At 41.0% G+C, this 22392-nt stretch overlaps 1 protein-coding gene across 1 annotated transcript in view; it reads right to left on the bottom strand.

Moving 5' to 3' along the window:
• Zip99C (Zinc transporter Zip99C) overlaps positions 1–22392 on the bottom strand; it is a 32329-nt gene that overhangs the window by 2203 nt on the left and 7734 nt on the right. The window contains exon 2 of the mRNA XM_011155163.3: positions 1275–1385. Coding sequence (XP_011153465.1) covers positions 1275–1385 — 111 coding nt within the window. The remainder of the gene's footprint in view (positions 1–1274; positions 1386–22392) is intronic.

A 22392-nucleotide genomic window follows, 5' to 3' on the forward strand; every position in this document is an offset into this window, starting at 1 on the left:
AATGGAGTTCGAAGTCGTCGTTTAAATCGCTCATAAAGCTTTCTCTCTCTCTCTCTCTCTCTCTCTCTCTCTCTCTCTCTCTCTCTCTCTCTCTCTCTCTCTCTCTCTCTCTCTCTCTCTCTCTCTCTCTCTGGACAATATATATGCCGCTTCGCTGTGTTCTACCGACATGCCGGAGCTCGCAAAATGCATTCACAGCGCGTACGCGACCGTACGATGCGCGAACACCGAAAACGGAGGGAATGATCCCGCATGGGAAAAACAACCTCGCCGGTGCAACTGAATCTTCCGCCAGCCGGGGACCAAACGAATACTCGATTGTAGAAAAATTTATGCGGGTTTCTCCCAATTGTTCTTGACTATTTCAAACACGCTATCACGCGGCTCTGAATCTTCCGATGAATACCCGAACTATCGCGATGTAACGAAAACATCATCCTTCGTCACCGAGTTTTCGTCCGTTTCTTATTCCGCTAGAAAATTAAAATTCTCCTTTTCATGGGACTCGGGAAGGAGAGAGAATTGTTCATTATGTACACGAATAATAGTAAAAAAAAAAATAAATTCTCTCTTTAAAGCAGAATTTCTCTGCAGGATCCACAGTCGACTTTCTCATCTACGAGGCGCGTCGTATCGAACGATAGATAATCGCTCCGAAACAGAAAAATCGTTTATTATTTATTAGTCAACTAGCCTAGTTGATCAAACTCCGAAGTTCATCGGTATAATCTCGGATTACTCGTTATTTTTGTCGCCCGCAATTTCTCTTGATAACGGCGCTGACGCGCATACTGTTGAAAACGTCGCTTTTCTAGTGACATATCAATTTATTAAGTCGCGCGTTGATGAATATATCTCACGTTTTACAACAATAATAATAAAATTCATATCGACGTCCAAAGGTCCAAAGCATTCGGAATAGGATTCGGAGAGGCGTTATTAGCGCTATTTAGTATATTATAATCTTGGGGGTGTTAAAACTGAAAAGATGTTTAAAATGCGGAAACGACGCTAATATATTAATTAGTATAATATAGTGATGTTAAAGTTACACTACGCGTTATCACGCTTTATGAATAGTTTTGGCAGCTTCTGCCAAATTAATAGTGCTAATAGCGTCCTTCGAACGCGCTCAAAAAGCATGCGACTCCTTTTCTCATTTTTCGTTCTTTCTTTTTGCTTTTTGCTACGATATATCTAAATTCAAATACTCTGTACGAGATGGGACCTCGTCGCGCAAGCGAAGCACAGGAGCAAACATCATAATGAATTACCTCGTCTCTGAAATTCGCTCTCAAAAGCTTCCGGCAAAAGATGTAGGAAAACGTCACCCAACAACGCACCCACGGCGAAGCTCAGCAGGATCTTCAAAGTGCCGCCATTCTCTGCAACAAGAAGGGTCCACAGATTATTATTCACTCGCTCCGGACACGTAGAATATGTTTACGAGCTGAAGCGCGCGTCACGTTACACGTGACGTGTGCAAATGAGACGAGGAGATAATTAAACTTATTCAGTCGCGACCTCGCATTGCAACACCTGCACGCGCGTGTTCTTGTACGTAAGAAGGGTTCCCAGCTGAATTCGTTCTCGAATTCAACAGGAGCTTCTGCCCAGCGTGCGAATTTTCCGCACGCGCGCGCGCGCGCGCGCGCGAGAGAGAGAGAGAGAGAGAGAGAGAGAGAGAGGGAGAGAGAGAGAGAGAGAGAGAGAGAGAGAGAGAGAGAGAGAGGGAGAGAAGAAGGGAAAGAAAAAGGGAGCGTAGTTGATAAACGAAATCGCAAATCGCGCGGACGATCGTTTACGTGTCGTTGCGGGCGTGTATGGTATACGACGATAAGTCGCTCACCGCAGAGTGAACTGACGCGCAGACTATGAATATCGCGCTTCTTCATCGTCGCAGGTCACGGAACTCTTGTGGTGTAGACACAATTGGCCCGACATATTGCCTACGCGCATTTCTTTCGCCTTGCGGGCCGAGCGGGTCATGCGTGAAAGATCGCGCGTGCAACGCCTCGTCGTCATTTTTTCCTGTCGTGCAAATTGCACCTTCCTCGGCTGCGAGGACGCGATACGGTTAACCGACGAGTCGGGCGACGTAAGTTTGTTCACTGACGACGAGCGTCTTGATATCTTGGAAGAGAATCGAGCAATAATCGATGCTGCGACTAAGGGTGCAACGATAAATCGATAATATCGAAATATCGAGAGATATCGAGAGATAAATATCGAATATTTATTGATATTTTTCCATCTGTGATAAAATCGATATATCGATATAAATTTTACTGATATTTCGTATTTTTCAGTTACATCTCTGGGAACCATTATAGTTCTACTACGACCGAGATGAATATTACAAAAGTGAGCGAATTCACTAGAATACACATGTGTGTATATATCATGTAACTGGTCGATGTCCCGAATAAATTCGCTCACTTTTTTATCATTTTCACCTCAATCATTAAACCGTAATAAATCTCCTGCTCCATATAGATATGCAATGATCTCCAGCAACCAATGCGGTTTATTATATATTTTCTAATAAAAATATGACAATAAATTATATGAGGATAAAAATTTGTTAAAAATCTTTTTAAATTTTTCGTGTATACCCTTTATATGCATACCCATATATGTATACATTTTTCTATATAAATATCGATATAGATATCGATATTTATTTAAAAATTATCGATATTATCGTTATCGATGGTTTTGAATGACGAATAATATCGTTATCGATATTCTGAGAAATCGTTGCATCTTTAGAGCTGCAACCGCGCGTGATTTTGGCGGAAGACGCGGCACATCGCGGCGAATTGATTAAGTGATTCGCCTATTGCGAAAGCGCTGCGATAATAAATGGGAAAGTCCAAAGTTGTCAGGCGTGCGAAGTTAAAGCGACGCGGATGTCAATGGGTGCGTTACTACGTTCACGAAGCTCAACAGTTGCACAACAGTTGAGCATCCGATGAGTGAGCGATGAGTGAGCAGTAGAAATGTACACTGAACGCAACTGATCAGAGTTCTGCTCGATTTGGTTGCGCGGAAAAAATGTCAGATAAACGTACTAAATATTATGGCCCGTCTACACGTTTATGTGTCTTGTAATTATTAAGTATTTGTATAAATATAATTCGTATGTGTCTATTACAATGTATTCTACACCATCCTAGACATTCCCCGCTATATATATTTGGATTTATATGACTATTCTCTTTGTTATTTTCTTTATTCATGGGCTGCGCCATGTTGGATCGAAGACTGATCAGTAAAGGTAGCGTTGAATATTTATGATGAGAAAAATGGCGACCGCTCACTCAGTAGCGTTCAGGACAAAATCACTCAACAGTTGCACAGTTGCCGTTGAGTGTCGTGAACGCACCCATTGATCGCGTCGCCGATCGACGATGACCACATGCGGCGAGTGCGGGGTGCATTTGCATCGCGATAGCGGAGCAGAAGATTCCGCCGTTCGCCGGTAGCTCTTTCGTCTGATAAACACCATGATGTCAACGTGTGATTCATGCGGAAAGAGCGAAGAAATGGCGCTGCACGAGAATATAAATAAAGCGTAGGCGAGCCTTGATCCACATGCGACTGTTTAACGCTGCAACCGGCAGTGCGATCGAGATAGCTTTGCAATCTCTTGCAAAATTACTCGAGTCTACGTAACGACACGCATTTTGCACTTTGTACGGGCGTTGAATAAAGTTAAGAAAGATAGACATTTTTGCTCCTGTGTGGCGCATTTTTTTTTCTTAGGAATCTGCCACTTAAAAATTGTCCAAGGTTGTTCGATTGTCCAAGGAATTATTTTTGTCATTATATGCTGAGTACTGGGTTTTATCACCAATGTCGCGAGTGTTACTACCTTCGTATTTCATTCAGAAGTAAGTATTCTGCACGCGTGAACGACGTTCGCGTCTCTGACAATAAGTATAATGACGCGGCCTAACCAGTTTCAGCGACTGTCATGCGAGTATCGCATCGCACAATGCTTTTTTGTTAAAGCGTGCTGCGCGGTCAAAAGGTCAATCGTTGATACTTCCAACGTCGAGACGCCGTTCTTCTTTTCACGCTTTATTCGACTTTCGATTCCTTATCAATCGCGACTTTGGGCTTGCGAAGCTCGATGTATATTTTTTTTCTCTTAACAATAAGTCGATACGAGACGGGGATATATACGTATATTAAGTATATCAATTAATTCTTGGCTCCTACATTGAATCGACTACAGGCACCTGTACAGGCAAATTGAATTTCTTTTTCACTAAACAGTCGTTTTAAAGCGGCATCTTTAAAATGAGCTGTAATAGTTGATGGTACTACTGATATATCCTCAAAGAATAACACTAAAAGCAATGTCGTTCGAAAAGCAGCATCTGAGGCACTACCTCCTTTTCGCATTCCAACTTAAAAAAATGTTGCAGAAGCACAAAAAATGATTTGTTTGGCCTTTTGGGCGAGAATACTATGTCCTCCTACAGCACGTGTAAAAAGTGGTTCCGGAAGTTCCGGAATGGTTTCCGGGGATTTGGATCTCCAGGATGAAGAACACCCTGGATAACCACAAAAAATTGAAGATGATGAAATTGGAAGAATTACTCAAGGAAAATCCTTATCAGACGCAAAAGGAGCTTGTTGCAGAACTGGGAGTCACTCAACCGGCTATTTCTAGCTATGTTTAAAGAAGCTCGGAGGAATACAGAATCAAAATTATGCCAAAAAGGCCGAGAATTAATACCTAGTAATCTGTATATAAATCAAACGCGTTTTATAGAAGCGTCTATTTGAGTGATTGATAATCCGCGAATTGGTATTCGAGAAAGAGGCGGTTTTCAAATAAAACTCGATAATAAACGCCAGTCATATGTCAGTTTCATTCGATGATACAGCGACTCTAGTTGTTACTAAGCGAAAGCTAGTTTATTCCTAGACATATTGTCCCCCAGACAATAGCAGCGAAGCGAGCGAAGGTGTGTCTAGGTGTCGATTCGGCCACGTGGAACCGGACGGGAAAAAGAAAAGAAAAAGTGATTGCGTCGTTCGAGCAGTCGAAGCGAGCGGATTGGCTGTTAAAAATTTGTTCGTTCGTTCGTCCGGTCAATCAGCGGATCGACTCGTCGTCGTCGTTATCGTCGTCGTGGCTTGTTTTACGACGACCTACTTTTCACGTGGTGTTTTCACAGCGCGTATTGATACGGATTGCATCAGTTTCGGTGCGAGAGGAATAAAGAAAAAACATCCTGTCGTTTCGATTAGCATAAGTAACGGTACAAATCAGTGAGAATATTGTTGATAAAAAGCGAATGTATGCACAAAACTAACGATATGCGCGGACGCATTAGATAAACGGGCTCTTATTTTCCTCCTTTTTCCCTCGTTGCGACTATCGCAAACGAAACGTGCTTTACGAGCAATTGTTTCTCGATGTTGCGTCACGACGTTGAATCGTATCGCGAATGAGCCGGATCGCTGAGAGATTCCGCGTCATCTCGCATGAGTCGCGAGTTATACGACGCGCATTTTGCAATTGCGCTCAAGTCGCGCAATTCTCTTCCGTTGCTTCCCGAACAGTCCCGCACGCCTGAATCGTCGACGCTATTACCGTCCGGTAAAGTCTCCTTTACGATTATGATCTTACGAAGATTACAGGTAATAAGAATTATATCCACGGTATATCGCGACGTGGTGAGATACCTTATCGCGTCTATCTCTCTCAGTCTATCATTCGTCGATCTCTCTCCTCGCACAGAAGCCAGGAAAAGTTTCACGACTGGCAATTGAAGACCGGCTTATCAGCGAGCTCGTCGAACTATCGTCGAATCTCTCGCCTAGCAGCACGAGTGCGTCGGTCCTGGTCGCGAGGCGCGTTTCACCGAAAATTTTCTACGCGGCTGCAGCGCGAGTCGCGCTCGCGCCAAAGTGGCGGCTGACGTTTTATCGTTCTCGAGTAATCGCTCGCGGAAGAGCGCGACCCCTCCACTTGAACGCGTGATCGTTGCATGTGTGATTAAAAGGAAAGAGAAAGAGAGAAGGTAAGAGGAGGAAGAAAGAGAGAAGAACACAAGCGCGGACTATATTACGCGATTCGTGGCAACACCGAACCCGTTTAACGTTACGTTTTACGCAGGCGCGATCTTTCGGGACGCGCGCCACGTTATCGCGTAAAAATATTCGTCCTCGCGGAACCTCGACATTTGCAGTCCGCGCGTAATCGATATATGCAGAGAATGCGATTAGAATAAAAGCACGCGGTATCTTCCGCGAATAACATGTTGACACCAGACTAGACCGACGCGATTAACGTCATTTATTCTTACCCCGGAGCCCTCGAAATGAGGTTTTCCAGCAAATACGAATTACGCGACGGCACGCATGTTTGTTCGCTTATCTTTCGTTTTATTCGACTGACGTCGAATACAAAATGCGCTGTTGCCTGCAAGAGGTTCGAGTAATCTTCACAAAAAATTTCGAACAAAGGCAGCCGGTAACGCTCGAACTTGAGCGTTACGTTTTCGGTTTGATAATGATTTTTTATGTGTATGGGTGACAATCGTGCCGATCTTCGCATCGATCGTTTATTCACTCGGCAAGTTTGGGCCTCACGAAATCGCTAAGATAATAACACGTGGATACATGTGTGTAGAATTCGGTATGTACAATATAATATACTAGCGAACACACACATACATACATGTATAGGATGTACAAAAAATACCGGGACGGTGAAATATCTCGAAAGCTGAGCATTTTAGAAAAAAATATTTCAGGCGAAAGTGGTTCAAATGTATTAATTGGCAGAAAAAGTGATATAATAAAAAAGTTTGAAGTTTCCATTTAAGAAAGGTAATCATCAGTGAAAAAATGACATAGTTGTTTTATGTCCCATTTGAAAACTATACAACTTTTGTATGAAACATTTTTTTCTGAAATGCTTAGTTCTCGAGATATTTCGCCGTCCCGGTATATTTTATACACCCTGTATATATATATATATATATATATATATATATATATATATATATACACACACATACATCACTCCGACGGAAATTTCTATTCTTGGATATTACGGATTGATATGCGTGGGCATTTAGCGCAAATTATTCGTTACCCTGTGATACAGATTCCAAGGGAGGGGGGAATGGAGGAAGAAGCGATAAATAATAATCTTATCACATGCACGCGCGTCCCGTATTGGGCGCGATAATCGTGACTTGTTTGATCGTGATCAAACAAGACTGGAAAATTTGGCGCGATTCACACTCGATCGGTCGCGATTAATTCTCGCAAATTACCACCCTCCTTCCGATTATGAGTTCGTCAGTTCTCGTTTAACAATCAATCGCCGCTCCGTCACCGCGAACGCGGGCTCGTAAAACGTCTGGGGCTTATCGGCGAGAAACCAATCCAGGTGATTTTTAATGGCCTTTTCATCCTTGAAGGTTTTCCCGTTCATAGAGTTCTGCAGCGACCGGAATAAATGATAATCGGAAGAGGCATGGATCCGGCGAATACGGAAGATGAGGCAAAACATCCCAGCCAAGCTGAAGCAATTTGTTCCGAGTGGTCAACGACGTATGAGGTCTGGCGTTGTCGTGGTGGAAGACGACACCCTTGCGATTTGCCAGTTCTGGACGTTTTGTGCGGATTGCTTGGTTCAATTTCGTCAATTGCGAACAGTATACAGTTGAATCAACAGTATACAGTTGAATTTTGCCTGTTACCTGACGGTAACAGTTCGTAATAGATGACATCCTTGAAATCCCACCATACGGAGAGCATTATTTTCCTCGGATCTCGCAATCTTGCCTTCGAGGTTGTTTGCGGTGGCTCGCTGCTGCGCCTCCATGATCTTTCTTACATTACATGTTACATTATCGTAGACGACCCATTTTTCGTCACCCGTCACGTCATTCGTTTCAAAAATGGGTCGTTTTCTTGGCGTTTCCGTAGCGAGTCGCAGATGGATATGCGTGTGGTCAAGTTAGTCTCGATTAATTGATGCGGCACCCAAACATTAAGCCGAGAAACGTATCTCAGCTGGCGCAAATGCTTTTCTACGCTTGTGTGGGATATATTCAATGTCGTAGCAATCTCTCGTACCGATTGGGATTGATTTACTTCGATTATAGCCTTAATGTCACTTGAATTAATCTCGGTCGGGCGACCGGAGCGAGGCGCATCATTGACGTCGAAATCTCCAGAACGGAAATTGGCATGCCACTTTTGGCATACGCGTTCTGTCAAGGCATCATCTCCATACATACGGCATATCTTTTTATGAGCATCCGCAGCTCGTTTGCCTTTTTTAAAATAATAGAGCAAAATGTGACGATAATGCATGTTATTTATTTCTATATTCACAGCTACGCACAGCACATATCAATACTGATGTTAGCCAAACCAAACATACCACAACATAAACAGTGAAACATAACCTTTTTCAAGTGTGTATTCGATTTGCACGATAGCGCTGAGAAAAGAAAAGCGAATCTGCATGAAACTTACACTGAAACAAAAACCGAACGAATTACCGAACTTATTTGCCAACCCAATATTACAACTAGCCGCGAACATTTGTCTACTAATTCCTTCATCGCCGACGCATCTTTTTACTCTCCATTCCCAATACTCTGCGCACGAGCAAAGTTGATCAATTCGATAAATGAATATTACAGACTGTGCGCGCATTGAGCAAAATTTCGCGTACAAAATTTGCGACGCTTTTCCCTCTTATCAATGAGTTTATAATCACGCGAATTTAACAATACCGAATTAATTGATCAGTTTCGCACACTTCTCGTATTTGAAAATATGACAGCTCTCGAATCTCTCAGTGCGCAGCCTCGTGAGCTTGGACTGTTTGCAAACTCGTCAAAAAGGAAAAAATGTCTTGCTTGTCAAAACATGCAAACTCTTTGTACAAACGACTGTACCTCAAAATATCGGAAAGAGGATCGTTAACGCGGAAGATGTGTACTGCTACTCTGTAATTTTTCCCGTAATCAATATTAATTCTCGAACGTCAAAGGCGATCTGAGAAGCCTTCCTCGAAAAATTTCCGAAGTATCCATTCGCTCGACCAGCAGAGGTATCGCCTAACGAATAAAAGGGCGCGATAAAAGGAGTCCCGCCGTGTCTAATTAGACACACGCACACACGCGTCCGCGAGACGCGCGCGCGATGTGTGATCTACCAGGTGTGTCGGTAATTCCTTTCCGGTTTTTTCGCTAAAGAAAACACGTTATTTACAATGGATAGTTAAAATATATTTATTCAAAGTATTGGCCATTTGATTCTATACATTTTGCCCATCTCTCAGGCAATTTATGGATGTCATTCCAAAAGAACTGTTTCTCTTTTGAGCTAAACCATTCATCGAGCCATTTTTTAACTTCTTCGAAATCGGCGAAGTACTGCTCTGCAAGCGCGTGCCCCATCGATGCGAAAAGGTGGTAATCGGATGGAGCCAGGTCTGGAGAGTACGGCGGGTGCGATAAAACTTCCCATCCAAGTGATTTCAACACTTCTTTGACTGGTTTTGCTGTATGAGACGGCGCGTTGTCATGTTGCAAAATCACCTTATCATGTCTTTGAGCGTATTGTGGACGTTTTTCGATCAATGCACAGTTCAAATTGATCATTTGTTGTTGGTAGCGATCAGTATTAACTATTTCTCCAGGTTTCAACAGTTCATAATATACGACACCAACCTGGTCCCACCAGACACAGAGCATGGTCTTGCGACCAAAGCGATTTGGCCTTGCAGTCGATGGGCCGCCTTCGCCAGGTGATAACCATGATTTTTTTCGCTTGGGGTTTTCGAAATAAATCCATTTTTCATCACCCGTTACTATTCGATCAGAAATTACTTCCTTTCATACCTTTGAAGCAGCATTTCACTGACGATTTTTCGATTTTCCAACTGCCTGTCATTCAATTCATATGGCACCCATCTTCCCATCTTTTGGATCTTTCCCATCGCTTGTAATCGTTCACAAATTGCTACTCGGCTTACATTCAACTTTTCTGCCAATTGTTTTTGAGTTTGTGTTGGGTCTTCATCCAATAACTCCTGCAATTCCGCATCTTCAAACGTTTTCGGCCTACCAGGACGTTTTTTATCTTGAACGTTGAAATCACCACATTTGAATTGTCGGAACCACGTTTCACATGTTCTTATGGTTGGAGCATGCTCACCGTAAGTCTCTACCAGCAAACGATGACTTTCAGCGGCTTTTTTTTTTTGATTAAACAAGAAAAGTAATGCGTGCCGCAAATGCACGTTTTCAGGCACAAAGCTCGACATTTTCAAAAAATTATTAATCTATAACGCTGTTATTTTGGCGGAACGTAACTTGTGTAGTTTTGAGGTTAATGTCAGTAGAATAAAATGACATGTGTATCAAATCATAACATTACATACTTATGGCTAGTGACATCTGTTACAAAAACCGGAAAGTAATTACCGACATATCTGGTAAGCGCATGTAGCGAACTCGTGCCGCACATGCGATTGTTGCGACATGTCAACATTCGATGCGACGAGTTTTCAAGTATGCGCCGCGATTCAATAACAAAGAGTAGGAGCGAGCGAAAGGCGCGCGACATAATGAAGTCGGTGGAAAGATGGCTAGAGGTCATCGATAAAGATGGCCAATATATAATTGAACAGTCGAGCGAACTTACCTGTAAGTGAAGTTCGGCTGCAATTATATGAGAGCCTCGTTCAAAAGATTACCGTGTAGTACTCCTCTCGAGCCGCGAGATGTCATATCGGTTTGGAGATGACAAACAACCGCTCACGCTCCCTGGCCTCCTGCGTATCGTCTTCATATTCTTTAGAGTAGTTTTTTCAAAAAATTGCTGTATGGGGTATTTTGGGTTAGGTAACTTTCCTTTGAAATTACTGGGAGGGACTGTAATCTTTTGAACGAGGCTCTCATATAATTGCAGCCGAACTTCACTTACAGGTAAGTTCGCTCGACTGTTCAATTATATTTCGCGCCTCGTTCTTCAGATTACTGTGTAGTTCTTTAGAGAGGCAGCAATTTTTTTTTTTTACATTTTTATATCATTTTCTATTTCCTAATACCGCATTTGCTAATATACCTTCTTCTTCTACGATAGGTCTATTATAGAATTTAGCGAAGACTTTCGATTTTTCCGTCCAGTCCGCTGTTCTTCTAATAGTGTCAAAACTTATGCCTTTTGCATATGCTGCAGAGGTAACCGCGTGTCTTATAGAATGGGCTTTAAAATTTGAAACGTCTATGCCACTTTTTTGGAGGACCTTTTTTGATCCATCTTGTTTGTGCTATTGTTTGTGATCCTACTGCTACAAATGGCTTCTTTATGGCTATAAATAAGTTGCTTTCTTGGCCTCGTAAGCTTTATGTAATTTGTAAATATCTATTAAGAGTTGTTGCGATGCACAAGCTCGGCTTTTCTTTAAATTCAGGGAGTACGAGCAAGGGTTGAAATCTTCCTGGCCCCGAAGTTTTAATTCTGTCTTCTATTTTTATATGAATATTGTTTCCTGTCTTGTAAATATTTGTTATTTTTATGGAGGCTAGAGTTTGTGCTCTGTGAGCTGTACATAATGCTAACAAGGCAACTGTCTTTTCTGTTAGTTGAATAAATGAAAGCTTTTCTAACGGATTTAGTTTTTCTAAGTACTCTAATACCCTTGTTACGTCCCATATATGTGAGTATTTAGGTGTTTGTGGTTTTCTGTTAAACACTCCTTTTAAAAATCTACATATAAGTTCATTTCCTCCTATTTTATTATTTGATATCAAAGAAATTGCACTACGATAAATGTTTAACGTAGCATATGATGCTCCATTTTCGAAACTGTTAAGAAACTGAGGTCTTTTTCTATTGATGGATTGAAAAACCTTTCTCTTGAATTTTCACAGAATAACCACCATATCTTTAACGCAGATTCATATTGTGCAAGTGTTGATTCAGATAACGACGCTAGCAGAATATCTATTGCTTCGTTGGGTACTTTTTTTTTTTTTAAATGCCTGGTCGATACTCTTCCTGCCATCAAACTTATATATTTGCCTTGTGGATGTTCCCTGTTCCTGCATATGGATAATAATAAGTTATTGTTCGATCTAAGATTTAGTGGTTTGCTTATTAGTAATTCTGTGAATAAGGGAAACCACGGCTGTGTTGGCCAATTTGGAACAACTAAAATTCCTGTAGCTTTGTCGTTTCTAATTTTTCTTAGCACTTTTAGTATTATTGCAAATGGTGGGAAAGCATAGAAATATAAATTGGACCATTTCATGATAAATGCATCTACTTGTACTGCATCAGGTACAGGATATTTGGTCACAAAGACCTCACATTTCTTGTTTGCCGGTGTCGCAAATAAATCCACCTCGGGTTTTCCGAACGCACTGACAATTTTTCGGAATGCCCAGTTTGTTAACTCCCATTCGGTATCTTCATTCGTTAGTCTTGAAAGCTCGTCAGCTTCCTTATTTTGTTTTGATGATATATATGAAGCCACTAAAAAATTTCGTCTAGTTTCTGCTCATTGTCAAATATTTCTTGCTAGATTATTAAGTTCTGGGAACCTAACGCTTCCCATATTATTTATATACGCGATCGCTGTTGAGTTATCTATTCTTAATAAGATTTTACAATCTTTGCTTGCTGCAGCTAATTCCTCTACGGCATATTTCATTGCTAAAAGTTCTTTATAATTTATGTGATGAGCTTTCTGACTTTTGTTCCAATAACCATGTGTCTGTTGACACCCGTCTGTAGCACCCCATCCTGTATCTGATGCGTCTGTAAATATTGTTAGATTGAACGTATCTCTTTTGATTTTACTATATGCCGATTTTAATCCGGACTTCCATCAATTTAAATCCTGTAAGATGTGTCTAGGTATTAGCATTTTTTGGTTATAGTCTCCATCATTGACCATTAATGCTATTAACTTTTCCCTTTCAAGGTTTTTTATATATATAGTCAGCCATATTCTACTGCTGGACAAGCTGCCACTAGTTTTCCAATAAGTGTTGCAAATTCAGATATTGGACTGTCTCGTTTTTTTTTTATATATCACCTCTATAAGGTCTATGAGCTCCTCTTTTTTCTTGTCTGGCAATTCTAAAATATATCTAACTGTATCTATTATAAAGCCTAAAAATTTACATCTTGTTTCAGGCGTCAACATACTTTTTTCCTTATTTATTACAAAATCTAGCGATTCTAACCAGCTAATTGTTTCTTTCACGTTCTTGCTACACTTGTCAAAACTGTCTGCGATGCAGAGGATATCGTCCAAATAGACTATTGATTTCCAACCCTTTCGTCTTAGTTGATTCATTACCGGTTTTAGAATTTTGGTAAAAATCCTTGGACTAACGTTTAATCTTAAATATTTTCTGCTTCTTTTGTGAACTGGGATTAAAAAATATGCGTCTTTTAAATCAATATGCGCCATAAAATCGCTAGAAGATACTAAGCTCATGGCGGTTCTTATATCTTCCATTTTAAAATGTTCCGTAGGAATAAGCCTATTTAATTCCTTTAAATTCAGAATAAATCTATGCGATCCATCTGATTTTTGTGTTAAGAAATATGGGGATATAAATTGCTTTTTGCTACCTCTACAAGTTTCGATCGCTCCTTTCTCACATAGTTTTCTAACCGCTTGTTTTACATTTTTTAAAACTTTTCTTGATTCGAATCTTATTTTAGGCTCCTTAACTTGGTAAACTTTTTTATAAAATTTTATTCTATAACCGATAATGTATTCTAATATAGTCTTATTCTGCGTTATTTTTAACCAATTTTTGATAAAATGTGCTAGTCTTCCAGCAATACTAACGTTTAACGGTATCTGGTTTGTTGTATTGTTCTGAATTTCCCCCGAGTCTGCAAGGTCTGACCTGGTCTTTGATTGAAGTTGGGTCCTCTTTTTTTGAAGAACAATCTTTGTTTGGCCTGTCCTGGTGCATACATATTGCCCCCATGTCTTGGGTAAGGCCTTATCCCCAGAGAGCCTCTTAAGTTTAAATTCTGCCTTGATGATGGGATGTGTGTGGCATTTTGAGGCTGGACCCTTAAAGTTGGAGCCATCTTTTCTAAGGACTTTGCATTTCTTATTTTATCTGCTAAGTCCTCGCCAAAAAGATATTTGTCAGATATCGTAGTTTTTTAAAACTTCTTTGACCTCCCTAGATAGCCCCGGCATTATGACCGATTTTCTATATTGTGTTTGATTATAGTGTAGATCTGACAATAACTTAGCTGCATCCAATAGCTTTTCTAAAAAATCTAGTTTATCTATGCTCTCCTCTTTTGCACAGCTAGTAATAGCTGCACTTAAAGCCACCAGGGCTGACCCTGCTAACTTTTTGAGTAACTCCTGCTTTTCTGCCTCTGATATACCTCTTTGGGCCCAGTATTGCCATCTTGTTAAAAAGGATTGGTGTATTTCCAGTTCTGAGGTTTTGTAGGATCCTCTCCCATGATCTCTAATATTGACGTATCTACTTGTGTACTTTCTTTTGTATCAAGTGATCCAGGTCATTAATTTTATTTGATACTTTACTAATGCATGTATATTCTCTATGTATATACATATATATATATTTTTTTGTTCTTGTCTTGCCTCTCGTGCAAGCGCATTATAAACTTTGTGTTGTCGTGCCGCTCGTGCACGCGCTTAACGATTTTCCTGTCTTGTCACTCGTACAAGCGCACAGAAAAATACCAACCTTTTTTTTTCTTTTTTTGTTCCTGTCTTGCCTCTCGTGCAAGCGCATTATAAACTTTGTGTTGTCGTGCCGCTCGTGCACGCGCTTTTTTTCTTTTTTTTTTTCCTTTGTCTTGCCTCTTGTGCAAGCGCATTATAAACTTTGTGTTGTCGTGCCGCTCGTGCACGCGCTCAACGATTTTCCTGTCTTGTTACTCGTACAAGCGCACGGAAAAATATAAAACATTTTTTTTGTTCCGGTCTTGCCTCTCGTGCAAGCGCATTATAAACTTTGTGTTGTCGTGCCGCTCGTGCACGCGCTTTTTTTTCTTTTTTTTTTCTTTTGTCTTGCCTCTTGTGCAAGCGCATTATAAACTTTGTGTTATCGTGCCGCTCGTGCACGCGCTCAACGATTTTCCTGTCTTGTCACTCGTACAAGCGCATGGAAAAATACAAAACTTTTTTTTTGTTCCTGTCTTGCCTCTCGTGCAAGCGCATTATAAACTTTGTGTTGTGCCGCTCGTGCACGCGCTTTTTTTTTTCTTTTGTCTTGCCTCTCGTGCATCTTTTTTAGCCTTTTCTTGATATGCGTTATATCTTTCTCCGCTTTTCTTTTCATTATTGCGCACAATCTAAAGGTGACCGATGCGAAACCTTACGCACATCGAAAGAATATGAAGACGATACGCAGGAAGCCAGGGGGCGTGAGCGGTTGTTTGTCATCTCCAAACCGATGTGACACCTCGCGGCTCGAGAGGAGTACTACACGGTAATCTGAAGAACGAGATGCGAAATATAATTGATTAAAATTTATCTCGTGTATCAAAAAATTGTGTTTTATTCTACTCTAAAAAACTGAACGAACTTATTTGCCAACCCAATAATCGCAAGCGGTAACGTCGCGGCGAATTCACAATAGATGTTAGAGCCGCTATTAGAATAATAACCCCGTTGTGCAATCGAATCGAGACTAGGAATTGCGAGGATCACGTAGTTGCGCGGCGAAGTTTCCGTGCCTCGAGATACGTAAAGCGACGCAACCGAGAGATAAGACAGAACCGGACCATTAAGAGGGAACTATTTTGTCGAAGCTGCAAGAGAGAGATTTACACAACCGTAATATGCGGTTATTAAAGACTTTCAATTTAGTTTCCGAGCTGAATTTTCGGAACGCACGTCGCGAGCCTTGGAATTAAGAGAGTAATGCACTCGCGAGAAGAGAGCAGCCGAGTTCTCGATTGTATATTTCCGCGGGACTTCTAAACACGTCTTCTTTCCCTTTCGAATCTCAAATAACCCCCTTCTCTCTCCTGCCACTGCGTACTCGCCCGTAAGAGATCGCGGGGGGATCAATAAAATCGCGCTATATGCTCGCCCTGCCGTCGTAAAATTTTAAATTTAACTTCCCGGATTGAGAAGTTTCGTATCGGAGCTCGCGGGAAATTGATTTCTCATGTTGTGTAGACCACTTCTTCGTCCTGGTGTCGTTTTGTATGGATGTACGATAACTTTTCGTGGTTATATTCCCACGTGAGACATTCCATGCGATTTTCGCAACACGGCGCGAATCTCTTCTCGTGAGTGTTAGCCGATGCCGCGCGTTATTGCTCGATGCAGCAGTTTTCTCCGTTGCGCACGAGCGATATCTGCGAATATCCGCGTCGGATATGTATACACACATACGCACACATACGCCGCGCGGCACGTGACTGATAAACAAATATATTATCATCCCGGCGGGACGTTCTTTTTTAGCGGGCGATTCGTGCACAACAGACGCCGCAGACGGCTGTTCCGCGCGACGAGGCGGTGATAACGTGTCCAAAGATCGCGATTCAACGCTCTCACTCCGAAAGGGCAGAATACACACGAGAGCAATGAAAATCGAACTGGAACAGGGCCTTCGTGCCGGATTCGTCTCCCCTAGAGAGACGCGCGTAAAAGCATTTCAATTCCCTTCTCTTTGTCAGTGAGAGTGCAATTTTACGTTTAATTGTACACAAACACTTTGAAAATGGCGATGTTTCGGCGAATTAACCTCTCCCTTTGCGGTATCAATTAAACTAAAGGATCAATCTATTCCACTGAGCAAAAAAGAATCGAATAAATCTTCATTTTTTTCAAAGCGGAGTTTTTCAAACCGGAGAAGAAAAAAAATCATAAAATAATATCCATTAAATTACTTGCAAACAGTTAAAACTGCTAAAAATCAACACTGTAAAAATTACCTGCAGATAGCTGAAACTGCTCAAAGAAAGAGACTGAAAATTCTCATTTCCCGACAGGGAATATATCGAGACTTGAAAATTGGCCGCACTCGTTCGAGCGGGAAGCGATTTGCAAGTTAACTCGCGGTAAAATTCGCCGCACCGCGCGACAAGGAATCTCCATTTCGATTACTGAGGCGGATAAAGCTCTGAAAGTTGCGGCAGGATCGCTCGTGACGAAGTTCCCGAAGTTGAATATTTAATCGTCTACGAAGAGTATCGCGACCGCTGTTACCCTCTCGCGTTCTCTCACGATATACTTTTATGACGCCGGGAACACGCCGCTTTCTCCGAGAATACAGACGCGAACAATTGTGCATCTTGCATAGCGGCCATAGAGACACGTGGCCGGAATACACCGCGCGCTGTGCTCCCTGTATTTTGCTCTCAACTCCGGGACAACAATTCATCCCGCAAATACATTAATGTATCGCGGCGGCGCGCCGAACAATACGCAAAGGCGACTATAATTTAGAGTCACGTCTGTTTGAACGCCTCTCATTCCGCGATTTATGCGCGAGCGCGCTTCGTAACTGCGCGCAACTTTTCCTCCCTTTCCTTTCCACGAATATGAATGCAAATACGCGCCACGGTGTGTCGCACCGACGAACTAATTATCTCGGCGCGATATATCGGCGTGCGAAATAACGGGGCAGACCCGTACGCGTTATCGAGAGGCGGACACGCGCGATAGTGAGATGAATCTCGCCGCTTTGTATATTTTTCTACCGACATTCCGTTATCGCACGAAGGTAAATATACAGTGGCATGCAAAATTCGAGCCATAGTGTTTTTTTAACAAATATGATAATATATTGATTTGTTCTAAAAATTAATTATATAAAATAGTTGACATAACATTCTTACAAATAATAGTACAGTTACAAAATTTTGAAATTATATAGTTTCTAATTATTTAATCATATAATATTTACATGTGCTCAAAAGTATTGAGCCATATTCTTGTTGTGTGACTTTATGAGCTCGGTTTATTTACGTTTCTTATGAAACTCCTTCATAAATATTTGCTTTAACTAAATTACAGTCTATTGTCTACCGCAATGCCAAAACATACAAGCCTTGAGTTACGCAAAGCCGTGATTAATCTTTCTCAACAAGGAAAGGTTCCTCGCGAAATTGTTTATTGCTTATTAATTGATAAAAGTACTGTAAATAGGATTATTGCTAAATATAAGTTGACGAATTCTCTAGCTGATTAATCATGAAACGGTAGACCTCGCAAAACTACAAAGCGCGTCGATAAAATGATTAAAAGAAAGGCGGTAGCAGATGTTAGAAAAACTGCCATGGATATTTCTCGAGAACTAGGAGAAGAAAATCTTGCTGATATTAATCGAAGTACAATATTTCGACATCTAAAGGAAGTAGACTTTTTAGGACGTGCTGATGTAAAAAAACCATTAATTAGTGCAAAAAATAAGAAAGCTCGATTAAATTTTGCAAGGAAATTTGAACATTGGACTGAAGTTGGCGAAAAGTACTTTTCTCTGACGAGTCAAACTTTCAGTTATTCGGAAGTGACGGTAGAAAGTATATACGACGTCCAACAGGCACAAGATATTACTGAAGATATAAAATTCCTACCGTAAAACATGGTGGAGGTAACGTGATGGATTGGGGATCATTTTCTTATAATGGCCTTGGTCCATTGGTTGAGAGATCGGGTACTATGGACGCTATAATGTATCGAGATATATTGACACAGCATATGCTGTCATATGCAACTCGAAACATGCCGCATGGTTGGATTTTCCCACAAGATAACGATCCCAAACATTCGTCAAAACTAATAAAAGAATTTTTCATCGTGAAAAAAATGCGAGTTTTTGACTGGCCCTCGCAATCGCCGGACTTGAATCCTATTGAGCATTTGTGGCAAGAACTCAAACTACGTACAGGTAATAAGAAACACTTCAATAAAGCTGAATCGTGGCAAGATTTGCAAACTCAATGGCAAAATTTACCTCAAGATCGCATTTCTAATTTAATACTTTGCCGTTATGCTGCAGTGATTGCTTCTAAAGGCATGGCAACAAAGTATTAAGTTTAGAAAAACGTTGACAACATTTTCTGTTATTATTTTTCAATAATATATTTTTCTTATACATAAGAAAACTTTTTGGCGCAACTTTTGTACTGTTTGTAATAAGACATTGTGTGAAAATAAAGTATTTAGAATTATGAAGAATTTGTAAAGTTTATATAATTATAGGACAAATAAATACATTTTGTTTATATATATGTGTAAAGTTTCTAACGCTCATTATGAAATGAATATATAATAATAATTGTGTGGCTCAAAAGTTTTGTACGCCACTGTATATATTTAAACGGATGCACCTCATCGATCTTTCTCATTTTGAAATATGTTATAAAGGATGAAATTCTGAGTGACTTTTCCTAATGCAATTATATAGGGGTTGCTTATAGTTTCTGAGATATTTCACTTTAAAGTTTTATAATTGTACGTTGAAGTATATTTGAAGTAGAGGTAAATATATAGAAAGGGGTACACCTCACCGGTTTTTTCATTTTGAAATATGTTATAAAGGATAAAATTCTGAGTGACTTCCTGATATAACTATATAGGGGTCGCTTATAGTTTCCGAGATATTTAATTTTTAAGTTTTGGAATTTTGATTATCCTGGAATTAAATTCCAGATATCATAAGCTGACGTTATTTACAGTACAATCCAAATATACATATTTACCAAATATAATATATTTACAGTTAATCCAAATATAGTGTATACATAGAAATATAGGAAACAGTACATATCAGGTGTAGTAAAAAGAAATCCATTATTTTTGCATGAAATTGAAGGCTTTAATTACCATAGTTAGAATGATCCGATTTAGGTCAAATATGCGCCGTTTTGTTCGATAACTTGTTGCCATTTTGAAGGTAATTTCATTATGCCTCTCTCATAGAAGCCCTCGTCCCTATTGGCAAAAAATTGAGACAGTCGATTTTCACAAGCCTCTCTTGAAGCGAATTTTTCACCAGCAAAATTGTTCGCCATGGACAGGAACAGATGGTAATCACTTGGTGCCAGGTCCGGACTATAAGGTGGATGCATAAGAACCTCCCAACCAAGCTCCCGGAGCTTCTGACAAGTCACTATCGATGTGTGTGGCCTGGCGTTGTCCTGATGGAACACAATTCCTCTCCTATTGGCCAAAGCTGGCCGCTTCTGGGCGATTGCTTCCTTCAGACGGTCCAATTGTTGACAGTACAGTTCCGAGTTAAGAGTTTTGCCGTAGGGGAGCAGCTCATAGTAGATAATTCCCTGCCAATCTCACCAAACGCACAGCAAAACCTTCCTGGCCGTCAATCCTGGCTTGGCCACCGTTTCCGCCGGCTCACCGCGATTCGACCACGACCGTTTTCGCTTGACGTTGTCGTAAGTGATCCACTTTTCATCACCAGTGACCAACCGCTTCAGAAATGGGTCGATTTTGTTGCGATTCAGCAGCGATTCGCAGATGGAAATTCGGTTCATGAGGTTTTTTTTCGTTAACTCGTGTGGCACCCATACATCGAGCTTCTTTTTGTATCCAGCCTTATTCAAATGGTTCCAAACGGTTTTTTGTGCAATCTTTAGCTCTTGGGCAATCGAAACAGTGCTTACATGACGGTCGGACTCGACAATGTCCATGATTTTATCGATATTTTCGACAATTGGCCTTCCAGTGCGTGGTGCATCTTTGACATCGAAATTACCGGAACGGAATCGACGAAACCAAAATTGCGCGTGATTGGCTGTTACAGTATCAGGACCATAAACACTATTCACATTTTCAGCCGCCTGGCTTGCGTTTTCGCCTTTATCGAAGAAAAACTGTAAAATATAGCGTATTTTCTCTTTGCTAGTGTCCATCTTTGACGCGCGTTCAAACAAAACTGAGTCAACTAATCACAAAACTGTCAAAAAAGTTTTTTTAGTAGAAATCTCATCTTTCTAATGCCATCCAGTGGAACCCGATCGGACTTATACAACGCGAGATACAGATAACTAAAGCCATCTATTGGAAAAATAATGGATTTCTTTTTACTACACCTGATATAAGCGACAGAGGGGCTCCACCCCTCCTTCATAACCCCTCCCCAAAAAAATCCTAACCTAACCTAACTTATTGCATCTTTATATATTGTTGGACGATGTTGAAAATATTTCCTTAAAAGCCACAACACCTAATTATATGCAGATTATAATACGTTAAGTTGAGCCAGGTGATAGATCTTAAGAGAACTTTTTTCAACAATATCCAAAAATATATAAAGATGAAATAAGTTAGGTTAGGTTAGGATTTGTTTGGGAAGGGGGTGTGGGGGAGGGACGGGGAGCCCCTCTCCCGCTTATATGTACTGTTTCCTATATTTAAAGTGAATGAAAACTGCTTGTCTACTTCAAATATACTTCAACGTACAATTATAAAACTTTAAAGTCAAATATCTCAGATATTATAAGCGACCCCCATATAATTGTATTCGGAAAAGTCACTAAGAATTTCATCCTTTATAACGTATTTAAAAATGAAAAAAATCAGTGAGATGTATTCTTTTTTACATATTTACCTCGCGCGAAATCTCGCCAGATAAAAAGTGACAATTCTATTTCTTCACTTGTCTCCCCGGCGATGGGGGTAGGTCGTGCTTCTGTGATGTAAAGTTCGGTTGCAATTTTATACGGGACGGGACTCCGTATCGAGAGTCGAGAAAGTCAACGCGACGTTGCAGGATTTTATCGTCGTCGGCGGCGGCGGCGGAACGCGATTTAATCGCCGATCAAACAAGTCACATGCCGCAATATCACTTTTTGTGCAAGGGTGTAAGGGTGGGGGGAGCAAGGAACGAGCGAATTCCCGTAACTTTCTACATTTGCGCCGAACTTCAGGCCGTTAAAGTTCGGCGGCAGTAATGCTCACCGTTAATCTCCAGTCGCGTGACTTAAGAATCGTCGTTGATTCGGAAAGCGCGAGATAGCGGGGAAAGTTATGATGTATATGTTACTCCAATGAGAGAGTATCAAGATAATGTCCCCTATCATTCGCTCTCTTCCGCAGGACGTAACGTCGCGTTTGAAATAAATTAGATTCCCGCCTCAACCGCTCGGTCGGAGGAAAAACGCCGTGCCAATATCGTCAGCGAGTTGATTACGCGTCCTTTGGCAATTAGTTCGATGGGTTCGCTTTGTGCGACGTTACGTGCTCGGCGAATGATGAAGAAAAAAAAAGCCGAGAAAGAGAGGGAGAGGGAGGAGAGTGAGTCGCGAAAAACGAACGCGACGAATACGCGACGAATACGCGACGAAAAAAAATTATCCCCGCGTAAGGGACGTAAAGGACGAGCGAAACGAGTG

This window comes from Harpegnathos saltator, unplaced genomic scaffold (genome assembly GCF_003227715.2).
Source record: "Harpegnathos saltator strain DR-91 unplaced genomic scaffold, Hsal_v8.6 scaffold59, whole genome shotgun sequence".
Taxonomy (NCBI): domain Eukaryota; kingdom Metazoa; phylum Arthropoda; class Insecta; order Hymenoptera; family Formicidae; genus Harpegnathos; species Harpegnathos saltator.